Genomic DNA, 26709 nt, shown 5'->3' on the forward strand with positions numbered 1-26709 from the left:
ATGGTGGTGGAAAACCAAGGTTGGCTTCAGAGCTTTCTCTCAGGGGCCCAAATAAGTTAAGTCTGGCGATGGTAATGAAAACTGGAGACAAGAGACTAAGACAACAACAGCAATGCAAGATGGAAACATTACGATCATTTATAAACACCAGACATCTGGGCAGTTACCCATGGCAACCAAACAGACGTTTGATTTCATTGTTCTACCTGCAGCTGGCTCAAAAAAAACTAATCACTGATTGGTTGCTATGAGTTACTGCCCAGGTGCAAATTTGCCCAGTGTTTACAAATGAGCCCCATTATGTCAGGATTAAACAGGGCAAGGTGGTGATAGGAGGGAAAGGTGGAGACGGTTCATTTCCTGCTCTACAATTTCCTTTATGTTCTGCTCATTTCCTGCTCTACCATTTCCCTTCTGTTCTGCTCATTTCCTGCTCTACTATTTCCTGTCTGTTCTTTCTGGTCTAGTAGTTTCTGGGTGTCTGCTTTGCTTCTTTCCTGCTCTACTATTTCCTTTCTGTTCTGTTCATTTCCTGCTCTACAATTTCCTTTATGTTCTGCTCATTTCCTGCTCTACCTTTTCCTGTCTGTTCTGCTCATTTCCTGCTTTTACCATTTCCTTTCTGTTCTGCTCATTTCCTGCTCTACCATTTCCTTTCTGTTCTGCTCATTTCCTGCTCTACTATTTCCTGTCTGTTCTTCCTGGTCTAGTAGTTTCTGAGTGCCTGCTTTGCTTATTTCCTGCTCTACCATTTCCTTCTGTTCTGCTCATTTCCTTCTTTTCTGTTCTGTTCATTTCCTGCTCTACAATTTCCTTTATGTTCTGCTCATTTCCTGCTCTACCATTTCCCTTCTGTTCTGCTCATTTCATGCTCTACTATTTCCTGTCTGTTCTTTCTGGTCTAGTAGTTTCTGGGTGTCTGCTTTGCTTATTTCCTGCTCTACTATTTCCTTTATGTTCTGCTCATTTCCTGCTCTACCTCTTCCTGTCTGTTCTGCTCATTTCCTGCTCTACTATTTCCTGTCTGTTCTTCCTGGTCTAGTAGTTTCTGGGTGCCTGCTTTGCTTATTTCCTGCTCTACCATTTCCTTCTGTTCTGCTCACTTACTTCTTTTCTGTTCTGTTCATTTCCTGCTCTACAATTTCTTTATGTTCTGCTCATTTCCTACTCTAACATTTCCCTTTTGTTCTGCTCATTTCCTGCTCTACTATTTCCTGTCTGTTCTTCCTGGTCTAGTAGTTTCTGGGTGTCTGCTTTGCTTATTTCTTGCTCTACTATTTCCTTTCTGTTCTGTTCATTTCCTGCTCTACAATTTCCTTTATGTTCTGCTCATTTCCTGCTCTGCATTTTCCTGTCTGTTCTGCTCATTTCCTGCTCTACTATTTCCTGTCTGTTCTTCCTGGTCTAGTAGTTTCTGGGTGCCTGCTTTGCTCATTTCCTGCTCTACCATTTTCTTTCTGTTCTATTCATTTCCTGCTCTACCATTTCCTTTCTGTTCTATTCATTTCCTGCTCTACCATTTCCTTTCTGTTCTATTCATTTCCTGCTCTACCATTTCCTTTCTGTTCTATTCATTTCCTGCTCTACTATTTCCTTTCTGTTCTATTCCTTTCCTTGCTCTACCTTTCCCTGACTATTCTGGCAGAAAACAGAGCACAACCTGATACACTAGTTGGCCAGCTAGGGTGGCATCTTGGCAGAAGGAGATGTACTGTCTTGTCCTTTGCTGCAATCGGTTTTAAACAGTTTTGTATGTTTGGAAGAGGCAGATGTGCTACCACGTTCCTTTATGAGAGTTCAACCAATCAGTTTGTATTAATTCATTATTAAGTTTGGTTAATAAGACCCTAGCAACCAGATAGCTGCTAAAATACCAAATAGAGAGCTGCTAAAGAAAAAGCTTTATAAAAAACCATAAAAAATTAAGACCTGTTTGCAAATTGTCTCAGAACATTAATGTCTACATCATATGAAATTCAAAGATGACCTATCCCTTTACATAAACGTCTGTGCGCGAGGCTTACTAGCCCTATCAGATAGAAACCTGAGCCCGACACCCAGCCAATAAGCCTTTAATGATATTTACAATTGCACATCTCTCTGTATGGGGGTAGGAGTGAGTGATTTGGCCTCTTTCTTATTATCTCTCTTACTGACAATATTCTCCAATATTTATTACAGTGCCTAATTCATAGGGATGCTGAGCTTCCTACTGCCTGCTTCCCATCTACTATTTTCATTAAGAAACATGTGATTTTTGTTATTTTTTTTTAGCTAAAGAGGGCAGAGAGAGAAATCGAAGGGTCTCCGTATTTCCAATTTCCTGGTTCTTGATAATTAGCAGAACCGGTGCAAAGGTAAACCTCCTACATAATGGACTACTGCTTAGCTGTAAGTCAAAACAGTCACAACAAGGGTTGACAGAGAGGGGGTTGTTTATACAGAGCTAATAATAAAAGTAAGCATAGGAATATGAATTTTTTTTTTTTTTTAAATATTTTTTTGGCTGTCGGGGTCAGTGACCCCCATTTCAAAGCTGGATAGAGGCAGAGAATTATTCAAAAACTATAAAAAAAATAATGAAACCAAAGTTGCTAGCAATAGGCCATTCTATACCATACTAAAAGTTAACTTAAAGGTGTACCACCCCATTAACTCTTTGTTTTACTTGACCTTGGTCTATCCAAAGCTGCACAGGGGGTAAACAAGGAGTTCACGTGTACATTTCAAATAATGAGAAGCAGACCATGGGTGGTCTCCGCCCAGGACTAACCACTACTCGCCCGCGTATTTGTGCGGCACATGACCTACTTGGCTCATTCTATAAATGAACTCACTTTGGGTAGATACTTTTCACCCACTCATCTCAGTTTCTATTTTATTTCCGGAACTGACAGAAGGCAGTGTTGCCTTGCTTTATGGCAGAGACCAGAGCGATAGTCTCATATGATAAGTGGTAGAACTACCCTTTCAGCGAGCAGCTCATTTAGGGCTAAGGGCTCTGGCACAAGGGGGTGACAAAACTCCCTGTTCACGGGCGACTAATCTCCCCGAGTTGCCATGACCCGCTATCCCGCCGGTGAACATGTAAGTCGCCGGCGGGATGGCACACGCGGCAGCGCGATTTCCCGAAATCGCTGAAAAAGACTCGCAAGTCTTTTTCTGCGATTTGCGCGAAATCGCGTCACCGCGTCTGCCATCCCGCCGGCGACTTACATGTTCGCCTGTGGGATGGCAGGGGTAGGCAACTCGGGGAGATTAGTCGCCCGCGAACAGGGAGTTTTGTCGCGGGCGCCTAATCTCCCCCGTGTGCCAGAGCCCTAAGACACACTGAGCTACTAGTAGCAGCTACTTTTTCATGGCTACTAAACTCCAGAAAATCCCCTGCCATAGACAATACTGAAAATTGCCTCTGCTATCACGTAGAGACAATTATCAGTAGATGATCAGCATTGTCTGTGTTAGTAGCCGTGACAAGTAGCTGCTACTAATAGCCCTGTGTGTCTTCACCCTTAAGGGCAGGGGTACACTGGGAGATTAGTCACACCGCGACAAATCTCCATTGTCGTGGGCGACTAATCTCCCTGCGATGCCATCCCACTAGCTAGAATGTAAATCGCCAGTGGGATGGCATACGCGGCACGATTTGCCGAAGTCGCAGAAGTTGCCTTGCCGGTGGGATGGCATTGTGGGGGGATTAGTCGCCCGTGACAACAGAGATTTGTTGTGGTGCGACTAATCTTCTCGTGTGTCACGACCCTAAAAGTATTAGGGTGAAGACACACAGTGCTACTAGTAGCAGCTACTTGTCACGGCTACTGAAATAGACAATGCTGATTATTTAAACGTGTTTTCTCAGTATTGTCTATGGCAGGGGATTTTCTGGCTTTTAGTAGCCGTGACAAGTAGCTGCTACTAAGTATATGCCCCTCTGTCTGGGCAGGGTCCGTCTGTGGTTACAAAGGTATATTAGACACCATCAAGCAGAAATGTACATAGGATATTTGAATGTTTTTGCCTATAAAGGTAATAATATCTTATCCACCCCCCCACGCGCACTTATAAAAATAAATACTGCTTAACATAGAAACGTGCACACCTATAAAAGCTGAAAAACCTGCCTAAGTATTGGGCAAATCCTATAATAATGTGAGGAGGGGTGAGAGGGCACTGGCATTCATTGGATTCTTATGCAAATATCTGCTAATTGGGTTAAATGGGACTTAAGGTGGCCATACACGTACCAATAATGATCTTTCCTTCATTCCTTCATTCCCTCCATTGACATTCACGGCTGAATATGGAGTTAGAAACAAAATGCATTCCACCTTTTGACCCGATCGCTGAGACGCCCAGTATCCGAAGCTTTTGCGATATCGGACATCTAGTCGATCCGCCATATACGCACTGAATATCATACGAAACGAGGTAAATTTGGTGCTTCCCTGGCAATGGCCTCTGTTTACATCCCCCCAGTGATTTTACCTTTACATTCCGAAAGTTCCAAAATTTTGGCATTGAAGCGATCGGAAACGTATTGGCGATCCTAAAGTCACGAAATTTCCGTATCCCATTGATCGTAAACGGCGCGAAACCCTTTCTGACTTGACCAAAAGAAAGTCATGATACCGAAGCTTGAATGAATTCCTAAACTTTCATACTCATTGCGACAAATACGATTTTGTCACACAAACTGTCACAAAGCACAAAAAAATCTTGGAAATTAACAAAAAATTTGCAGAAAATACACACAGTTCTAAAAGTTAGAAAAACTACGATTTTTTTTGTAATCGCAACCAATCATATATTGATAAATGGGCCCCACAATGTTTATTCTGATAAAGGGACTGGGGGAATTGCCTTGTAAAGAGGTAAAACAAACACATTTATTGGCTAAAAAGTGGCAGAAGCAGCTCTGTACAATTATAGAAGCCTGCCTGGTTTTTCTCTGGTGATTATTGCTTTATGTGCTTATTCCCCCCGGTGCGGGGCCCTATTGGGCCCAATTGGCTCTAGGCCGGCCCTGATTACATCACTGGCTATGTGTCAGCCCCAGGAAGGTTTCTGGGAAGGTGACAGGATGGGTGGAAGAGATACTAATGGGTATAATTATAAAACAGGAAAATTCAGTAGTGATTCACCATAACCGTGAGTGCCCTGCCTTAAACATGTTATTGGCAGCAAACAGCCTCCCCATGCTTATAGTCATGTCCCAGGCCTCAATCCGGGGGCGAGACCCCACCCCAACGTCTGTATGAGGTGCTGCATTACTGTTATGGTTGTTGTCTCCATAGGGAAATGGCTGTACAGCACAACTGGAATGCAATGTTTCTCTCTACAGATAAAATGTTTTGGATTCACTATTCAGTGATACTGGCCCTTTACTATTGGTGCCATGGATGCCCAGCTAGAGTAACACGGGTACTGCCAGTGGAAATCGTGGTTTAACCGCACAGAGGGAGGGCCTCAGATTTAACTCCTATCAGGGCCACCATCAGGGGGGTGCAAGGGGTACTACCAGCGCTGCCATCAGTAATTATGTTATAACAAACAGTTGGGTCATTTCCCTATGGGACCAAACTGGAAATGATATCTTTAAAGACGGTGCTTAGTGATGTCATCAGTTATAATCGGAGCTTAGTGATGTCATTTCACATGACTCACTAAAACTTGTATATTATAATAAATAAAGTACCCCCTGTTGTAAAATATGATGATATTATAAGGCCTTCGTGCCTTTATATGGTCATGGAACTCATCGGTGACTTTTTCTATCCCTATAGTTTACAATAGGGGGTACTTTATTCACTATATATTATAAGGAACTCCTCTGGAACTTATAATATCCCTATATGTTACAATAGGGGGCACTTTATTCACTATATATTATAAGGAACTCCTCTGGAACTTATAATATCCCTATATGTTACAATAGGGGGCACTTTATTCACTATATATTATAAGGAACTCCTCTGGAACTTATAATATCCCTATATGTTACAATAGGGGGCACTTTATTCACTATATATTATAAGGAACCCCTCGGGGACTTATAATATCCCTATATGTTACAATAGGGGGTACTTTATTCACTGTATATTATAAGGAACTCCTCGGGGGCTTATAATATCCCTATATGTTACAATAGGGGGTACTTTATTCACTATATATTATAAGGAACTCCTCGGGGACTTATAATATCCCTATATTTTACAATAGGGGGCACTTTATTCACTATATATTATAAGGAACTCCTCTGGGACTTATAATAGCCCTATATGTTACAATAGGGGGTACTTTATTCACTATATATTATAAGGAACCGCTCAGGGGCTTATAATATCCCTATATGTTACAATAGGGGGTACGTTATTCACTATATATTATATGGAACTCCTCGGTGACTTATAATATCCCTATATGTTACAATAGGGGGTACTTTATTCACTATATATTATAAGGAACTCCTCTGGGACTTATAATAGCCCTATATGTTACAATAGGGGGTACTTTATTCACTATATATTATAAGGAACCGCTCGGGGGCTTATAATATCCCTATATGTTACAATAGGGGGTACTTTATTCACTATATATTATAAGGAACTCCTCGGTGACTTATAATATCCCTATATGTTACAATAGGGGGTACTTTATTCACTATGTATTATAAGGAACTCCTCGGGGACTTATAATATCCCTATATGTTACAATAGGGGGTACTTTATTCACTATATATTATAAGGAACTCCTCGGGGGCTTATAATATCCCTATATGTTACAATAGGGGGTACTTTATTCACTATGTATTATAAGGAACTCCTCGGGGACTTATAATATCCCTATATGTTACAATAGGGGGTACTTTATTCACTATATATTATAAGGAACCCCTCGGGGACTTATAATATCCCTATATGTTACAATAGGGGGTACTTTATTCACTATGTATTATAAGGAACTCCTCGGGGACTTATAATATCCCTATATGTTACAATAGGGGGCACTTTATTCACTATATATTATAAGGAACCCCTCGGGGACTTATAATATCCCTATATGTTACAATAGGGAGTACTTTATTCACTATATATTATAAGGAACTCCTCTGTGACTTATAATAGCCCTATATGTTACAATAGGGGGCACTTTATTCACTATATATTATAAGGAACCCCTCGGGGACTTATAATATCCCTATATGTTACAATAGGGGGTACTTTATTCACTATATATTATAAGGAACTCCTCGGGAGCTTATAATATCCCTATATGTTACAATAGGGAGTACTTTATTCACTATATATTATAAGGAACTCCTCTGTGACTTATAATAGCCCTATATGTTACAATAGGGGGTACTTTATTCACTATATATTATAAGGAACCGCTCGGGGGCTTATAATATCCCTATATGTTACAATAGGGGGTACTTTATTCACTATATATTATAAGGAACTCCTCGGTGACTTATAATATCCCTATATGTTACAATAGGGGGTACTTTATTCACTATGTATTATAAGGAACTCCTCGGGGACTTATAATATCCCTATATGTTACAATATGGGGTACTTTATTCACTATATATTATAAGGAACCTCTCGGGGACTTATAATATCCCTATATGTTACAATAGGGGGTACTTTATTCACTATATATTATAAGGAACTCCTCGGTGACTTTTTATATCCCTATATTTTACAATAGGGGGTACTTTATTCACTATTTAAAGGCCCTACCCCCCAGGGGCCCCAAATATTAGCCCACTGGTCACCTGGGCCTCCTGGATGGTGGGCCTTGTCAACAAAGTAAAATGGAAAAAAGCCTGGTGGACACACGATTTCATACCACTGATGAAAACTCTGCCCACTATTCACCCACGGACTGGGCACTATTTCATTCATTTAATGGTTGGCAGGCTCCACCACCCAGGGGACCAGGTGACAAATGGGATAGTATTTAGTGTTCTCTGAGGTATAGGGCCCTGTTAACTTAACAGTATGGAGCCTGGGATTACTAACAAAGTCCCTTGAAGAGTATCTAGAATATTCTACTGACCTTGCCCCAGATCTTTACCTGGGTTCTCCCTGGAATCTGTGTCACTAACTTACCTATAGTTTAATTCTAAACCCTAAACCTCCTGCTGGGCGAGCAAAGCAGCCCGATTGGCCCAGAGTGGCACAGACACAGAGTCGGCCAATAAAGTGCAAGCCTGCAGCCACGGAATTGCTTCATACCAACGCAGCTGCCTGACTCATGATCATTACAGGATCAGCTGCCAATTTGTTTGGGGCGTGATGTTTATTTTTAGGCCTCTGATGAACGAGCACAACAATAGGTTAGTCTATGGCTTGGCTCTGTCAACCAATGCCCCACTCATGGCGCTCCCCACTAGTGGAACCCTAGCACCTCCAGGCTGCCCATAACTCAGTAAGTTATTCTTCTTGCTAAAACAATACAACAATAAATCTAAAAAGCTAAGTTCATAACTAGAAAAAAAGAAAGCAAGAACAATGATATATTGTAGTATAATATGTATTAAATGAGTACTTGCAGCAGGGATTTAATATCCAAACATGATACCCAGCATTTGAATGTAAAAAACAAAGCGGGCAATAGAGGGGGGTCTATAGGGACATACAGAGAATTTGTAGAGGTAAAGTAGCCACACAGCCATTTCTCAGACAGGTAAATTAATGTATACCTTGTTGTTGCTTACATTTAACCCTACCTGTCCCAGTGCCTAGCTTCTGCCTTGCTTTTTACCTCTCTGGATGCTTCTATTTGCCAAGCACCTGTTCTGCCTGTTTCCCAGTCAGATTTGTCTTTGGACCTTACTTCAAACCCTTAAAAGGAGCCAGGGTCCCCCAGTAATACATACTAGCTCCTTTTCCTTAACCCAAGGATTCAGCATCTGAGCTGGATATGACAGAGGTGGACACATAGTTACATACATAGTTAAGTTGGGTTGAAAAAAGACCAAATTCCATCAAGTTCAACCCCTCCAGGTGAAGCCTATCTATACACTTATATAAACTGTATATACCAATACCTATACCAATTTTATATTTTAGTATCACAAGCAGTATTCTGCTTGTTTAAGAACTCATCCAAGCCCTTCTTATAGGCATTAAAAGAATCTGCCATCACAACATCACTCCAAAAGGCATTCCCCAACCTCACTGCCCTCACCGTGAGGGACCCCCTACCCAACATCCCCCGGCAGGGCATTCCCCAACCTCCTCACTGCCCTCATATATCCTTGGCGTACCAACTCTACAAGAACACAATAGAGTTGGATACATATCATTGGCTCTTTCATATCAGCACACAATAGAATTGGATACATATCACTGACTCTTCCATATGAGCACGGGATAGAGTTGGATACATATCACTGGCTCTTCCATATGAGCACGGGATAGAGTTGGATACATATCACTGGCTCTTCCATATGAACACGGGATAGAGTTGGATACATATCACTGACTCTTCCATATGAGCACGGGAAAGAGTTGGATACATATCACTGACTCTTCCATATGAGCACGGGATAGAGTTGGATACATATCACTGACTCTTCCATATGAGCACAGGATAGAGTTGGATACATATCACTGGCTCTTCCATATGAGCACGGGATAGAGTTGGATACATATCACTGGCTCTTCCATATGAGCACAGGATAGAGTTGGATACATATCACTGGCTCTTCCATATGAGCACGGGATAGAGTTGGATACATATCACTGGCTCTTCCATATGAGCACAGGATAGAGTTGGATACATATCACTGGCTCTTCCATATGAGCACGGGATAGAGTTGGATACATATCACTGGCTCTTCCATATGAGCACAGGATAGAGTTGGATACATATCACTGGCTCTTCCATATGAGCACGGGATAGAGTTGGATACATATCACTGGCTCTTCCATATGAGCACGGGATAGAGTTGGATACATATCACTGACTCTTCCATATGAGCACGGGATAGAGTTGGATACATATCACTGGCTCTTCCATATGAGCACGGGATAGAGTTGGATACATATCACTGGCTCTTCCATATGAGCACGGGAAAGAGTTGGATACATATCATTGACTCTTCCATATGAGCACGGGATAGAGTTGGATACATATCACTGACTCTTCCATATGAGCACGGGATAGAGTTGGATACATATCACTGACTCTTCCATATGAGCACGGGATAGAGATGGATACATTTCACTGGCTCTTCCATATGAGCACGGGATAGAGTTGGACACATATCACTGGCTCTTCCATATGAGCACGGGATAGAGTTGGATACATATCACTGGCTCTTCCATATGAGCACGGGATAGAGTTGGATACATATCACTGACTCTTCCATATGAGCACGGGATAGAGTTGGATACATATCACTGACTCTTCCATATGAGCACGGGATAGAGTTGGATACATATCACTGACTCTTCCATATGAGCACGGGATAGAGTTGGATACATATCACTGACTCTTCCATATGAGCACGGGATAGAGTTGGATACATATCACTGGCTCTTCCATATGAGCACAGGATAGAGTTGGATACATATCACTGGCTCTTCCATATGAGCACAGGATAGAGTTGGATACATATCACTGGCTCTTCCATATGAGCACGGGATAGAGTTGGATACATATCACTGACTCTTCCATATGAGCACAGGATAGAGTTGGATACATATCACTGGCTCTTCCATATGAGCACAGGATAGAGTTGGATACATATCACTGGCTCTTCCATATGAGCACGGGATAGAATTGGATACATATCACTGGCTCTTCCATATGAGCACAGGATAGAGTTGGATACATATCACTGGCTCTTCCATATGAGCACGGGATAGAGTTGGATACATATCACTGGCTCTTCCATATGAGCACGGGATAGAATTGGATACATATCACTGGCTCTTCCATATGAGCACAGGATAGAGTTGGATACATATCACTGGCTCTTCCATATGAGCACAGGATAGAGTTGGATACATATCACTGGCTCTTCCATATGAGCACGGGATAGAGTTGGATACATATCACTGGCTCTTCCATATGAGCACGGGATAGAGTTGGATACATATCACTGACTCTTCCATATGAGCACAGGATAGAGTTGGATACATATCACTGACTCTTCCATATGAGCACGGGATAGAGTTGGATACATATCAGCCCTTCAAGTTTCTGAATATACTTTCCATTAAACATATATAGTTATCATTTTGTAGCAATGGGACACTATATACCGTAGCTGATTCTCTTGTTTATGGTCCCTAATTCGATTGCTCGGGCGGCCGGAAAGCTCGGGGTGGTATTTATGTACCAACAAAACAGAACAAGTGAAAACAGTCCTTGAATTTTCTCCAACAAATAAAACAGGATATTGCATAAGGTGCTGCGCTGAGGCGCGTCGCTTTCTAAACAATACGCAATATATCAAAGTTCAGCAGCAAACGCTATCCTTGAGCTCTTTCAGGATTTTACAATAAACATCAATGGGAAAACAAGAATCTGTGTGACCCCCTGTTCTATTGGTACTCGATGTTTCCAGCAGCCGCTGCCAACAAACAATACGCCGTGTCCACAAGCCCTGCTGGCTTTTCATTTAAAGGGGATATGTATGATGTAGAGAGGGATATTCTGAGACAACTTGCAATTGGTCTTCAGTTTTTATTATTTGTAGTTTTTTCGTTATTTCACTTTTCGTTCAGCAGGTTGAAACTGCAGTAGTTATCTGGTTGCTAGGATCTAAATGACCTTAGCAACCAGGGATTGAATGAGAGACTGGTATATGAATAGGAAAGGATCTGAATAGAAAAATATGTTATAAAATGTAATAATAACAATAAAACTGTAACCCCGCCCCTGTAACCTCACAGAGTAAAATTATTTTGCCTGCCGGAGTCAGTGACCCCCAATTGAAAGCTGGAAAGAGTCAGAAGAAGGCAAAATTACTTTTTAAATACTCCCACTACCTACTGCAATCTCATTAAATGACAAGTCAAATTCACTGGCGGTCCTCGCTCCTATTGGCTGAAAAGTGCACCCAACTGGGGCGCTATCCCTTGAGCACCACTATCTCTCCTAATGCCCCTGTCAGGGCCGCCAGGGAGGGGTGGGGGGTACAATTGTGCTGGGCCCTGGGAAATCTTCTTCCGCAAAGGGACCTGGTCACGGCGCTAAAGTGACACATAAAGTTACACCAAAACTTACACAATTTACTTAAGTTCCACAAAAACTCCCTAAAAAAGTCGTAAATTGCCCAGAAATGCGAGTAACTTGCCCAGAAACGCGAGTAACTTGCCCAGAAACGCGAGTAACTTGCCCAGAAACGTAAGTAACTTGCCCAGAAACGTGAGTAACTTGCCCAGAAACGTGAGTAACTTGCCCAGAAACGCGAGTAACTTGCCCAGAAACGCGAGTAACTTGCCCAGAAACGCGAGTAACTTGCCCAGAAACGTGAGTAACTTGCCCAGAAAGTAAGTAACTTGCCCAGAAAGTAAGTAACTTGCCCAGAAACGTAACTTGCCCAGAAACGTGAGTAACTTGCCCAGAAACGTAAGTAACTTGCCCACAAACGTGAGTAACTTGCCCAGAAACGTGAGTAACTTGCCCAGAAACTTAAGTAACTTGCCCAGAAACGCGAGTAACTTGCCCAGAAACGCGAGTAACTTGCCCAGAAACGCGAGTAACTTGCCCAGAAACGTAAGTAACTTGCCCAGAAACGTAAGTAACTTGCCCAGAAACGTAAGTAACTTGCCCAGAGACGTAAGTAACTTGCCCAGAAACATAAGTAACTTGCCCAGAAACGTGAGTAACTTGCCCACAAACGTGAGTAACTTGCCCAGAAACATAAGTAACTTTCCCACAAATGTAAGTAACTTGCCCAGAAACGTCAGTAACTTGCCCAGAAACGTCAGTAACTTGCCCAGAAATGTAAGTAACTTGCCCAGAAACGTAAGTAACTTGCCTAGAAACGTCAGTAACTTGCCCAGAAATGTAAGTAACTTGCCCAGAAACTAAGTAACTTGCCCAGAAACTAAGTAACTTGCCCAGAAACGTAAGTAACTTGCCCAGAAACGTAAGTAACTTGCCCACAAACGTGAGTAACTTGCCCAGAAACATAAGTAACTTGCCCAGAATTGTAAGTAACTTGCCCAGAAACGTAAGTAACTTGCCTAGAAATGTCAGTAACTTGCCCAGAAATGTAAGTAACTTGCCCAGAAACGTAAGTAACTTGCCTAGAAATGTCAGTAACTTGCCCAGAAATGTAAGTAACTTGCCCAGAAACGTAAGTAACTTGCCTAGAAATGTCAGTAACTTGCCCAGAAATGTAAGTAACTTGCCCAGAAACGTAAGTAACTTGCCCAGAAATGTAAGTAACTTGCCCAGAAATGTAAGTAACTTGCGTATAAAGCCAAAGCAGAGAAGCTTTGCAGGGACAAACCCCACTGCCCCCCAATGAATGAAACAACTGAAGGGGAATCCCACTGCCCCCCAATGAATGAAACAACTGAAGGGGAATCCCACTGCCCCCCAATGAATGAAACAACTGAAGGGGAATCCCACTGCCCCCCAATGAATGAAACAACTGAAGGGGAATCCCACTGCCCCCCAATGAATGAAACAACTGAAGGGGAATCCCACTGCCCCCCAATGAATGAAACAACTGAAGGGGAATCCCACTGCCCCCCAATGAATGAAACAACTGAAGGGGAACCCCACTGCCCCCCAATGAATGAAACAACTGAAGGGGAACCCCACTGCCCCCCAATGAATGAAACAACTGAAGGGGAACCCCACTGCCCCCCAATGAATGAAACAACTGAAGGGGAATCCCACTGCCCCCCAATGAATGAAACAACTGAAGGGGAATCCCACTGCCCCCCAATGAATGAAACAACTGAAGGGGAATCCCACTGCCCCCCAATGAATGAAACAACTGAAGGGGAACCCCACTGCCCCCCAATGAATGAAACAACTGAAGGGGAATCCCACTGCCCCCCAATGAATGAAACAACTGAAGGGGAATCCCACTGCCCCCCAATGAATGAAACAACTGAAGGGGAACCCCACTGCCCCCCAATGAATGAAACAACTGAAGGGGAATCCCACTGCCCCCAGTGATCTGACTAATTAGCTCATTAATTATTCATTTTAACTCTTTATTAGCACATTAATCAATGGAAATCTTTATATGAACAGTTTATTATAGAGTAACATCAGCATCACACATAGTGACATCACACAGTACCTACTGACCCCGCCCCCGCACACAGTGACATCACACAGTACCTTCCGCCCCCGCACACAGTACCTTTTTACCCCGCCCCACACACACAGTATAGTACCTAGGGACACACACACACAGTGACAAACACATAATGACACACACAGTACCTAGTGGCACACACAGTATAGTACCTAGCAACACACACACAGTGACAAACACACAGTGACACACACTGACATACACACACAGTGACGCAGACACACATACAGTGACAGACACACAGTGACACACACACACACACAGAGTGGTACCTAGTGACACACACACACAGTGACACACACAGTGACACACAGAGGGGTACCTAGTGACACACACACACAGTGACACACACAGAGTGGTACCTAGTGACACACACACACACACAGTGACACACACACAGTGACACACACAGTGACACACACACAGAGGGGTACCTAGTGACACACACACACACACACAGTGACACACACACACACACACAGTGACACACAGAGGGGTACCTAGTGACACACACACAGTGACACACACACACACACAGTGACACACAGAGGGGTACCTAGTGACACACACACACACACACACAGTGACACACAGAGGGGTACCTAGTGACACACACACACAGTGACACACAGAGGGGTACCTAGTGACACACACACACACACACAGTGACACACAGAGGGGTACCTAGTGACACACACACAGTGACACACACACACACACAGTGACACACAGAGGGGTACCTAGTGACACACACACAGTGACACACACAGTGACACACAGAGGGGTACCTAGTGACACACACACACACAGTGACACACACACAGTGACACACACAGTGACACACAGAGGGGTACCTAGTGACACACACACACACAGTGACACACACACACACAGTGACACACAGAGGGGTACCTAGTGACACACACACAGTGACACACACACACACACACACACACAGTGACACACAGAGGGGTACCTAGTGACACACACACACACACACACAGTGACACACAGAGGGGTACCTAGTGACACACACACAGTGACACACAGTGACACACAGAGGGGTACCTAGTGACACACACACACACAGTGACACACACAGAGGGATACCTAGTGACACACACACAGTGACACACAGAGGGGTACCTAGTGACACACACACACACACAGTGACACACAGAGGGGTACCTAGTGACACACACACACACACAGTGACACACACACACAGTGACACACAGAGGGGTACCTAGTGACACACACACAGTGACACACACAGAGTGGTACCTAGTGACACACACACACACAGTGACACACACAGAGGGATACCTAGTGACACACACAGTGACACACAGAGGGGTACCTAGTGACACACACACACACACAGTGACACACACACACACACACAGTGACACACAGAGGGGTACCTAGTGACACACACACACACACACACAGTGACACACAGAGGGGTACCTAGTGACACACACACAGTGACACACACAGAGTGGTACCTAGTGACACACACACACACAGTGACACACACAGAGGGATACCTAGTGACACACACAGTGACACACAGAGGGGTACCTAGTGACACACACACACACACACACACAGTGACACACACACACACACACAGTGACACACAGAGGGGTACCTAGTGACACACACACACACACACACAGTGACACACAGAGGGGTACCTAGTGACACACACACAGTGACACACACAGAGTGGTACCTAGTGACACACACACACACAGTGACACACACAGAGGGATACCTAGTGACACACACAGTGACACACAGAGGGGTACCTAGTGACACACACACACACACACACACAGTGACACACACACACACACACAGTGACACACAGAGGGGTACCTAGTGACACACACACACACACACAGTGACACACACAGAGGGGTACCTAGTGACACACACAGTGACACACAGAGGGATACCTAGTGACACACACACACAGTGACACACACAGAGTGGTACCTAGTGACACACACGTGTATGCAGCGGAGGCCCCGCCCCTGGGCGTGTATTTGCGGCGCCGTGCGTGTGACGTCACAAAAGGAGTGGGAGGCGGAGCCCTGGCGGGTCCGGCTGAGGTAGAGACCATTTGAGAGAAGCGAACAGTTGGGCCCGCACCCCGGGGATCGGAAGAGTCTCAGTCCCCGCACCGCCCCGCACCCTGCCCGGCCTGACAGCCTTCCGGCCCGCACTGCCTCCTCCTACACTGACACCCGGGCGGGAAGGGGCCACAGGCCCGTAAGCTGCACTGACCGACACAGGCCCGGGCTCTCTGACACTCACACAGGGGCCCGGGGAGCCCAGCCTGACACACACGGACCCAACTCACCCACCGGGGAGAGAGCAGCCTGAGGCCCGGCACCCACTGGCGCCCTGACAGGACTGGCCCAACTTACTGAGCCCCTGTGTGCCCTCCTTCATTCATCCTCTGCTGGGGGAAACCACTTCCGTGTGGCTGTAGGGGGGGCCCTTCCCTGCCCCTCACACTTCTATTGTGTGCAACTGTGCCCTCCCCCAAGGGAATTGCCTTTGTGTGGCCCCTCAGTATCCAGCTCCATTCACAGCCCCCCAAGGGAATTGCCTTTGTGTGGCCCCTCACTATCCAGCTCCATTCACACCCCCCAAGGGAATTGCCTTTGTGTGGCCCCTCAGTATCCAGCTCCATTCACAAGCCTTTGTGTGGCCCCTCAGTATCCAGCTCCATTCACACCCCCCCAAGGGAATTGCCTTTGTGTGGCCCCTCAGTATCCAGCTCCATTCACACCCCCCCAAGGGAATTGCCTTTGTGTGGCCCCTCAGTATCCAGCTCCATTCACAAGCCTTTGTGTGGCCCCTCAGTATCCAGCTCCATTCACAAGCCTTTGTGTGGCCCCTGAATCCAGCTCCATTCGCAGCCCCCCAAGGGAAGCCTTTGTGTGGCCCCTCAGTATCCAGCTCCATTCGCAGCCCCCCAAGGGAAGCCTTTGTGTGGCCCCTCAGTATCCAGCTCCATTCGCAGCCCCCCAAGAGAAGCCTTGGTGTGGCCCCTCAGTATCCAGCTCCATTCGCAGCCCCCCAAGAGAAGCCTTGGTGTGGCCCCTCAGTATCCAGCTCCATTCGCAGCCCCCCAAGAGAAGCCTTGGTGTGGCCCCTCAGTATCCAGCTCCATTCGCAGCCCCCAAGGGAAGCCTTTGTGTGGCCTCTCAGTATCCAGCTCCATTCGCAGCCCCCCAAGGGAAGCCTTTGTGTGGCCCCTCAGTATCCAGCTCCATTCACTGCCCCCAAGGGAAGCCTTTGTGTGGCCCTGGGAGAGACTTTAGTAGACCATTCCCCTTACAGGTGGAGGCCCCCAACCCCATTCCTGAGAGGGAGCCTGACTACCACATTGAGCTAAAGAAAGCCCCCCTAAGAGAAGAGACTTGCCCCAGGAGAGAATCTCTTTGCCCCCCCCCCCCCATACCCTGCTGGGAGAAGCACCCCGACCCTTACCTCCCACCTCTGCGCCCACCATGGCCCAGCAGCAGATGACCAGCTCCCAGAAGGCCCTGATGTTGGAGCTGAAGTCCCTGCAGGAAGAGCCGGTGGAGGGATTTAGGATAACTCTGGTTGATGAAAGTGACCTGTATAACTGGGAAGTGGCAATATTTGGGCCTCCTAATACCCTGTATGAGGGGGGCTATTTTAAGGTGAGTGCCTGACCTAAACATTTTTGGGGTGTGAATTCCAAGCTGTGTCCAGATTTATTTTTGTATATACAAAATAAATGTGTATCTGCGCCCTCTGCTCTTTAGGAATGATTCATGGAATTCTATCAGTCATCCCCTTTAATTGGACCTGCTGCTCCCCTGACTCACTGGTGGTTGGAGTCTACAAGTTGGGCATCCCTACCCTTAGGGTGAAGAAACATGGAGCTACTTAGTAGCAGCTACTTGTCACAGCTACTAAACACCAGGCCCTGCAATAGACAATACTAAGAATTGCCTCTGCTAAACACACGTACAGACAATTATCAGTAAATGATCAGCATTGTCTGTTTTAGTAGCTGCGATTAGTAGCTCCGACTAGTAGCTCCGTGTCCTTTAGGGCTCTGGTACACGGGGAGATTAGTCGCCCGCGGCAAAACTCCCTGCTCGCGGGCGACTAATCTCCCCGAGTTGCCTTCCCTCTGCCATCCCACCGGCGAACATGTAAGTCGCCGGCGGGATGGCAGACGCGGCGAGGCGATTTCGGGAAATCGCCGAAAAAGCCTCGCGAGTCTTTTTCGGCGATTTGCGCGAAATCGCGCCGCCGCGTCTGCCATCCCGCCGGCGACTTACATGTTCGCCGGTGGGATGGCAGAGGGAAGGCAACTCGGGGAGATTAGTCGCCCGCGAGCAGGGAGTTTTGCCGCGGGCGACTAATCTCCCCGTGTACCAGAGCCCTTAGGGTGAAGACACACAGAGCTACTAGTAGCAGCTACTAAAATAGACAATGCTGATCATTTACTGATAACTGTCTCTACGTGTGTTTTAGCAGAGGCAATTCTCAGTATAACCCTGCGATAAACAATATGGAGTTTAGTAGCCTTGAAAAAGTAGCTGCTACTAGTAGCCCAGTGTGTCTTCACCCCTTCACCAATTTGGCAGCCTATCTGCCTGTGTATGGGCCTACCTGACTGAGATCTGGCCTAAAAATTGAGCATATCTCAATCAGGCAGGTTTGATTTTCTGTTGCATCTGGGACTGCATTGGCTCATTGATGTGGTTCCTGATCCAACAGCACCTATGCCCAATGAAATTCAATTGTTTGGCCCAATATCGGGAGAAGATCAGCTCGCTTGGTGACCTCGCCAAACAAGCAAATGGCCACCTTAAGTGCCTAAGCCTTTAGCCCAGGTACTGGCTAGCAGGCTTCCTTTGGATCCGCTGTTGATGGCAAGAAGGTGTTTATGAGATTTCCAAGGGCTTGGGTTCTCATTACCTGTGATATAACACCATTTTTTTTTATTGTTAGCTCTTACGAGCACGGTAAAAACTCTGTTATCCCTAGTTTATTATCCACAGTGTGTGATTGATCCTATAAATGATTAATGCAGTGGAAAATGTAACTTGCCTTTCATGTGAGGGCTGTAGGAAGCCCATGACACTGCATTTGCTCTATGGCTTACCTTTAACCCTTACTGGGTAATGGCTCCTCCAGTGTGGCCTGTGATAGTGGTTCCCAGTATGTTGGGCAGGGCCACCTGTGGGGGCCCAAAACAAGAGACCCAACCTGAACCCCAGTAAATATTATAAGGGCATAAGTTGCTCCCTTTAGATACTCTGAAAGCCCAACTTGAAGATCATTTTATGATGAGAGATTTGGGGTAAACACCTATTTGCTCAGTGATCCACATCTGTGTATGTATGTGGGCAATTCAACTTTCATTTGTTTGTGTCAGTTTAAACTGAATCCTCTTGGCCACGCACGTTCTACAATACTGGGTCCGACTTAAGCCAATTGGTGACCTTTATTCTGGATTTACGGATGAGAGTCTAATCACTTTCCTTTATTCTGTGTTTAGCCATAGAATAGGGGCCACATTTATAGGGATCTTTAGTAGTCAGAGTGGGAAAGGGTAATCATTTTGGCCAGGACCCAGGTAAAATAATTTTACGATGTTATGAAAGTAAATGTTGGTTTATTATTGTGTGGGACCTAGGGTTTTCTGGACAAGCGGGCTTCTAAAAAAAAAATATATATAAACCCAATAGGATTGTTTTGCCCCAGTAAGGATTAATTATAAATTAGCTAGTTTGAAGTACAAGTTACTTTTTTATTATTACAGAGAAAGAGGGAATCAAAGTTAGACATTTAGGGTGAAGAGGCACGGGGTGATTAGTAGCTGCGACTTTTGGAAAAGTACCGATACAAGCACCGATAATATCGTACCAAACCTCGTTTCATATGATATTCGGTGCGTGTATGGCAAGTCGACCTATATCGCAGGAGGCTGCTGATATCGATCGACTCGCCAATCGGGTGGGTTAAAAGATTTTGATCGGGCGCCATAGAAGGCTCCTGAGCAAAATCTGCCTTCAGGGCTGAATCGGCAGAAGGAGGTAGAAATCCTATTGTTTTTACATCCTTATCTGCCGTTTCAGCCCTGAACGTTAGTGGCAAATTGAACGATCTTTTGTGCGACCGATGGTCACGCGAAAGATCGCAAATCGCCACGTGTTTGGCCACCTTAATAGGCCCAGCACCAACGATGCAGCGCTCGTGGTGAGTAGAGGCAGTTCTCAGTATTTGCTGGCGTTTAGTAGCCGTGACAAGTAACTGCTACTAAGTAGTTCCGTGTGTGTCTCACCCTTAGAGGTTGTGGGTGAACCCCAACATATTTCACAAATATAAATAAAAACCCTGTTCAAGTGGTTACTGGGCAGCCGCAGGTTAGGAATGAGTACAGTTTATAGAGCTGGGGATAAACTAAAAAGTCCCTGAGGGTTAATTTATGAATTTATGAAAGCACAAGTACAGCCACGACCAGCCGCAACTTGTCCACAATGCACCAACATGGGCGCAAATGTTTCTGCATTTGTGTGCAAAGGGCTTGAGTTGCAGCTCGACTTGCAACACCCACTAAGGGAACCCTGGGATTGGGCATTGGAACCAGGCCCAGGCAGGCAGTACTTACAGAACCCCCTTCCCTTGAATAGTGTGAAGGAATGCACAATTTAACATATTTTTGCACACCTGAGTTTTTTTTCTCTCTATCTGTCGGCATTGGCCCCAACAAAATACCTGCTGCCTGCAGTTACGTGCTGTTATTTACCCCCAAGGAGGGAATGTGTGGAGCCATGACACATCTAAAGTCACACATACAGCTCTGCTGAAAGTTTCCTTTTGGCTTTGCGATTAACACATCTAAAAATTGTAAATGTATGTTTCGAGTTTCTTGCTTCACTATTAGTCACAGTGATAATCTCGCCCTATTTATTTCGGTGGTGCTGCAACTAAGTGGTTCACAGCGGAACCCCAGCATTTGTATAGGTTTGTGCAGTCAGGAGATGTCAGTGTCACACACCCCAATATACCCAATATAGGATGGACATTTCCATGATTCCTAGTGACTGGTCCATGGGCCTAATGGTCCATTTTGGCCAATATACAGATGGCCAGAATAATGTCTGATTGTTTGGACACTGAACCACGAGTGGATGTTGAATTAAGTTTGATAGGTAGTCCGGTGGGCACACCCATTCAGCCTGTTGATAGGTGGCAATACTGTGCAGGGACCCCCAGTCCGCTGGGCACACCCATTCAGCCTGTTGATAGGTGGCAATACTGTGCAGGGACCCCCAGTCCGCTGGGCACACCCATTCAGCCTGTTGATAGGTGGCAATACTGTGCAGGGACCCCCAGTCCGCTGGGCACACCCATTCAGCCTGTTGATAGGTGGCAATACTGTGTATGGACCCCCAGTCCGGTGAGCACACCCATTCAGCCTGTTGATAGGTGGCAATACTGTGTGGGGACCCCCCAGTCCGGTGGGCATACCCATTCAGCCTGTTGATAGATGGCAATACTATGTAGGGACCCCCAATCCGGTGAGCACACCTGTTCAGCCTGTTGATAGGTGGCAATACTGTGTAGGGACCCCCAGTCCGGTGAGCAAACCATTCAGCCTGTTGATAGGTGGCAACACTGTGTATGGACCCCCAGTCCAGTGAGTACACCCATTCAGCCTGTTGATAGGTGGCAATACTGTGTATGGACCCTCAGTCTGGTGAGCACACCCATAATTATTTATACTATACCCATGAAAAGCCCCAAAAGTGAGGGATACATTCAAATAAAAAAAGTGTAAATTATTTGGTGTGCGAGGTCCCATAGGTTGTGGTGTATAGGTATACCCAGTTAGACCCAGTGCAAGTCTCCTCACAAAGGAGGTAAGTGGCTATTGCACTGACATATTCTGCCCCAGCGGAGCTTACAATCTAGGGCCCTTATCACAGTCATACACACTAGAGTAATTTTCATCAGAAGCCAATAACCTTCCTGTGTATGTGGAGTGTAGGAGGAAAGTGGAGTGCCCAGAAGAAACCCATTAAAGTATGGGGCAAACATACAAACTCCTTGGCTGGAATTGAACCAAGAGCTGCAAGGCATCATTGCTGACCCACGCATCACGTGCTGCCTACAGCATGTTTGTTGCCCCCTCAGAGTTTATGGGGGCAGTTTTGCTATTATACTGGCAAAATAATTCTGTCCGGGGCCAAGTTATACTTTTCCTGTTCTAAATACATGTGTACATACCTGTTTGGCCTTGTGTCACTGTGGCAGGGAGCGCCATAAATCTTCCTTGTTCAGTTTAGGATACGTTCGGCATGTTGCCCCGTGGTGTTTTTTTGACATTCTGCTCAGTTTCACCGGAAAAGAGATTCCAACTTTACATACAGATACAGTTTGTCATTATCTTGTGTACTTGCTCTCCAACAAGGCCTCCATTTTTGTTTTCTGCCATCTTTCTAAAGTCTTCGTGATCTTCCAAATGTACAAAAGTACCCTGTAAAATGATAATATTTGTACTACCTTGCTACCATCGCTGTTGAAGAATCTTAGCCCGTTCCTTACCAAACTGCAGGTTCTGGCACCGCATCTCTATAGGGTTCCACGGGGCACTAGGCCTGTCCAAAACATTTTTGCTTCTCCTCTGCAATTCAGATGTAGACTTGCTTTTTACGTTTGGATTAATATCTTGCTGCATAACCCAATCGAACTTCGGCTTCAGCTCGCAAACAGGTTTTACTCTAGATTTTAGAGCATCGGTCCTCAAACTCTGGCGCCCCAGGAGAATTTACCCGGCCCCCCGCTGCGTCCTCACCCCTGGCAGCGGAGAGAGAGGTCTCAGCGGGGAGCAGGTCGGGGGAGCCCAGAGGCAGGACGGACGGCAGACCGGGGGACAGACAATTGGAGCGCTGGAGACGGGAGGGGTTGGGGGGGGGGATGCGACTAGTTTGGGCCACAGAGTTTGCAGACGGGGTGGGGGGTGATGGCAGTCCGGGCATCTCAAAAGTCTGAGGGGCCCTTGATACGGCCCCTTGGTTCAGAAGTTTGAGCACCTCTGTTCTAGAGTCTAGAACATAACCACCGCCACTTGTTTGTTTATATAAAATTTTGACAAAAACATTGGGGAGAATCCATTTGTTGACAAGCATTGATGTTACTTTTGAACTGCAGTCGGTTTTTCCCCCTTTCTATTCTCCGTTGTATCCCAGTCAGTCTTATTGTGGAGTTAGGAACACCGACTTTAGCTATGGCTAGAGGCCTTGAGTTTTGTTTTTGGCAAATTTTGAGATGGCCACTCTTTGGTGGATTCACCAGTCTTCCATATTTGGAGATGATGGTTCCTTCGAGTCTGAGGCTTATGCTAGCCATTCACACACAGATATAACTGTCCAAAATGATTTTTGTCGTGATATCTGCACAATGAACCTTTGGGCCAATGGGTTTGGATAGTGCAGAAGGCCACCAAGTGTATGGCCATTTCAAAAAATGACTTTGTAACCCTTCCCAGACTTGTGTGGTGTAGTATAATAATCCTGTAGGAATGTTGTGATGACCTTCACTCCCATGGCAAGGTTCAATGCACAGTTAAGTTTATATTTTATAGGCCTGGCTGAACCAACTGAGGCCCATAAAAATCTCCAAATGCTGCTGCCAGTTGGGCAACCCTGCTGCCCTGGAGTATTAGAAGCAAACTTGGAGATGGTTCCCGTAGCCACGTTGTTTATAAAGAGACCCACGGTGACCTAGCAGCTTTGCTGATGGTTGGTTGGAGCCTTGGCATTCCCTGTGGGTAATATTGCACTCATGAATGTCCTTGGCTATGATGTTTAGTCTAAGGCATCTGTTTTCTGCATTTATAGCCTTCTCCTCTGGAGCAAAGCATTGTTTCCAGCAAAGGCAGTGGATAGGACGTCCTGTAACTTAAAAGTTGAGCCAACCCCTCTTAAGGGGCCCCATACGCACTGACCTTAGGGTGGGCAGCAGGGGTGGCTGCCTAGGGTGCAAATGGGTGGGGGGGTAAGCAGGTAGAGTTAGTAGGGTGCCTTTGTGAGTATAAAGGCTGGTACCTAAACTGGACAGGCTGTATAGCACAATATATAGCAGGGTGGTACCCCAATTCATGCATTCTCCGCTATGCATTATGGGTAGATATTTTTCATATGGGGGCAGGTCTTAATATTTGCAAATTTTATTTTTCTACAGCTTTTTTTGTTTTGTTTTTCGCCCCCTTCTGCCTTGCCTTCTGATAACGTTTGTTTTGCGATAACCGAGGGTTTTCAAACAAATAAAGCAGTTGTGGATCCGATTGGGCAGTGGGTAAAAATATGGTTCCCGGGTGGGTTTTACAATTTGGACCCTGGCAGGACTCTTACTTGTGCAAACTGAGGGCCTCTATAAAGGGTACATTGTACTATGTTAACTTTTAGTATGTTATAGAATGGCCAGTTCTAAACAACTTTTTCAACTGGTCTGTTTCCAGTTTTCAAATGGGGGTCACTGACCCCGGCAGCCAATAAACTATTGCTCTGAGGCTCCAGTTTTATTGTTATTGTTACTTTTTATTACTTATTTTTCTATACAGCCCCTCTATTATTCATATATCAGTCACTCGCTGGTTACTAAGGTACATTGGACCCTAGCAACCAGATAACTGCTGAAATTCCAAATTGGAGAGCTGCAGAGCAAGTAAAATAAGTAAAACTACCAATAATAAAAAATGAAGACCAACTGCAAATTCTCAGAATAGCGCTCTCTACGTCATACTGAAAGTTAACACAAAGTTGAACAACCCGTTTCAGGGCACGGGGGCCCCTGCTTCAGGCATCTCTAATGTGTTGGGCCTTTCAGAAGGAAGTACATGTGACTCGGGATCCCTAATGGCAGCTGCTACAGAGCCCGTGTGTTTGCGCACACTTGCTTCCTACGTGCCTGGAGTTGTTTGTACGGGGTCTCACACTGGGGCCCCTCTTTCCTTTACACTTACATAATTGTTGCTGTGAAAAACAGACACTGTTGCCATACAAAGTAGCCATCTCGCTCAGCACAACGCTCTTTTTGTGAACTCACACCCAGCCCCGGTGCAATAAAAGTAAACAGGAGGCCTACTTTGCAAGGGCAAGGTAACCCAAAATTTACTTTTTATTTTGGACTGTCACAGGGATGTCTCTTTCCAAGCTAAAGGTGGCCATACACGGGAAGATTTGCTTGTTTGGCGAGGTTGCCAATTGGCCGAATCTTCTCCCCATATGACTACCTAAAGGTGGGCAATATCGGGCTAATTCCTTAGGTGCATAGGTGCAGTCGGACCGAGGATTGCATCAACGAGCCGATGTGGCCCCCAATCTGACGGAAAATCAAACCTGCCCGATCAAGATTTTAGGCCAGATGTTTGTCAGGTAGGCATGAAACGCGTCAGGTTTCCTTTCTGTTAACTTTTTGAATGTTTATAGAATGGTCAATTCTAAGCAACTTTTCAATTGGTCTTCATTATTTATTTCTTATAGTTCATGCAGCTTTCAAGCGGGGGGGTCACTGACCCCGGCAGCCAAAAAACTATTGTTCTGTGAGATTACAATTTAATTGTTAATAGGGATGCACCGAATCCGGTTCGGGATTCGGGCCAAATCAAGCCTTTTTTTGAAGGATTCGAATCTGTCGGGGCAGGTTCGGCGCATCCCTAATAGTTTGTTACTTTTTTATACTTATTTTTCTATTAAAGTCCTCTCCTATACATATATCAGTCTCTCATTCAAACCACACCCTGGTTGCTAAGGTAATTTGTATCCTAGCAGCCAAACAGAAACTGATATAATTAAAAAACTACAAATATTAAAAAAATGAAGACCAATTGCAAATTGTCTCAGGATATTACTCTCTACATCAGACTAATATCAGTCCGGTAGATCACGCTGGAGTAAAGGGACATTGCCCCTCCCCAGCAGGAATGTACCATGGGAACGGGGGCATTAGTAGAGGAAATGCTTTGCACGCTGCCTAGAATATGTGGCCCGGAATAGGCTGTGAGTTATTACCGTGCCGGTAAATTGCCCACGCGGGGGGTGCGGGGCTTTATCAGAATGCTGCTGGGTAGTGCGTTTCCTCGTACCAGGAAGCCTTACAGAAAGCAGATCTATACATCCCTGGCTTATTAAACCCTAAACAAACAAAAAAAAGAATGCGAGAGAGACTTCCGGGCACCACAGGCAATAAACGAAGCAGAAGCAAATTCCCGGTAACAATGGAGAATATGTGTAATTTAACACCTGCCTTCAAAGTCTGTTGGACCAACGACCCAAAGTTTGTACTTTGATTGTCCCCTTGCAGCGTAACACTAACAAGGGACGGCGTAAATG

General features: G+C 45.4%; 2 protein-coding genes across 2 annotated transcripts in view; both read left to right on the forward strand.

Moving 5' to 3' along the window:
• Positions 1 to 17740, forward strand: LOC116412552 (uncharacterized protein DKFZp434B061-like). The gene is made up of 3 exons (XM_031906794.1): positions 1 to 19; positions 16748 to 16866; positions 16974 to 17740. Exons 1-3 carry the CDS (start codon positions 1 to 3, stop codon positions 17718 to 17720), a joined length of 885 nt encoding a protein of 294 aa, XP_031762654.1. The 3' UTR covers positions 17721 to 17740.
• The window catches only part of ube2r2 (ubiquitin conjugating enzyme E2 R2), a 25915-nt gene continuing 16793 nt past the window's right edge, over positions 17588 to 26709 (forward strand). Inside the window, 1 exon segment of the mRNA NM_001079234.1 lies at positions 17588 to 18012. Coding sequence (NP_001072702.1) covers positions 17836 to 18012 — 177 coding nt within the window. The 5' untranslated portion in view covers positions 17588 to 17835.

Source organism: Xenopus tropicalis, chromosome 1 (assembly GCF_000004195.4).
Source record: "Xenopus tropicalis strain Nigerian chromosome 1, UCB_Xtro_10.0, whole genome shotgun sequence".
NCBI classification, from domain to species: domain Eukaryota; kingdom Metazoa; phylum Chordata; class Amphibia; order Anura; family Pipidae; genus Xenopus; species Xenopus tropicalis.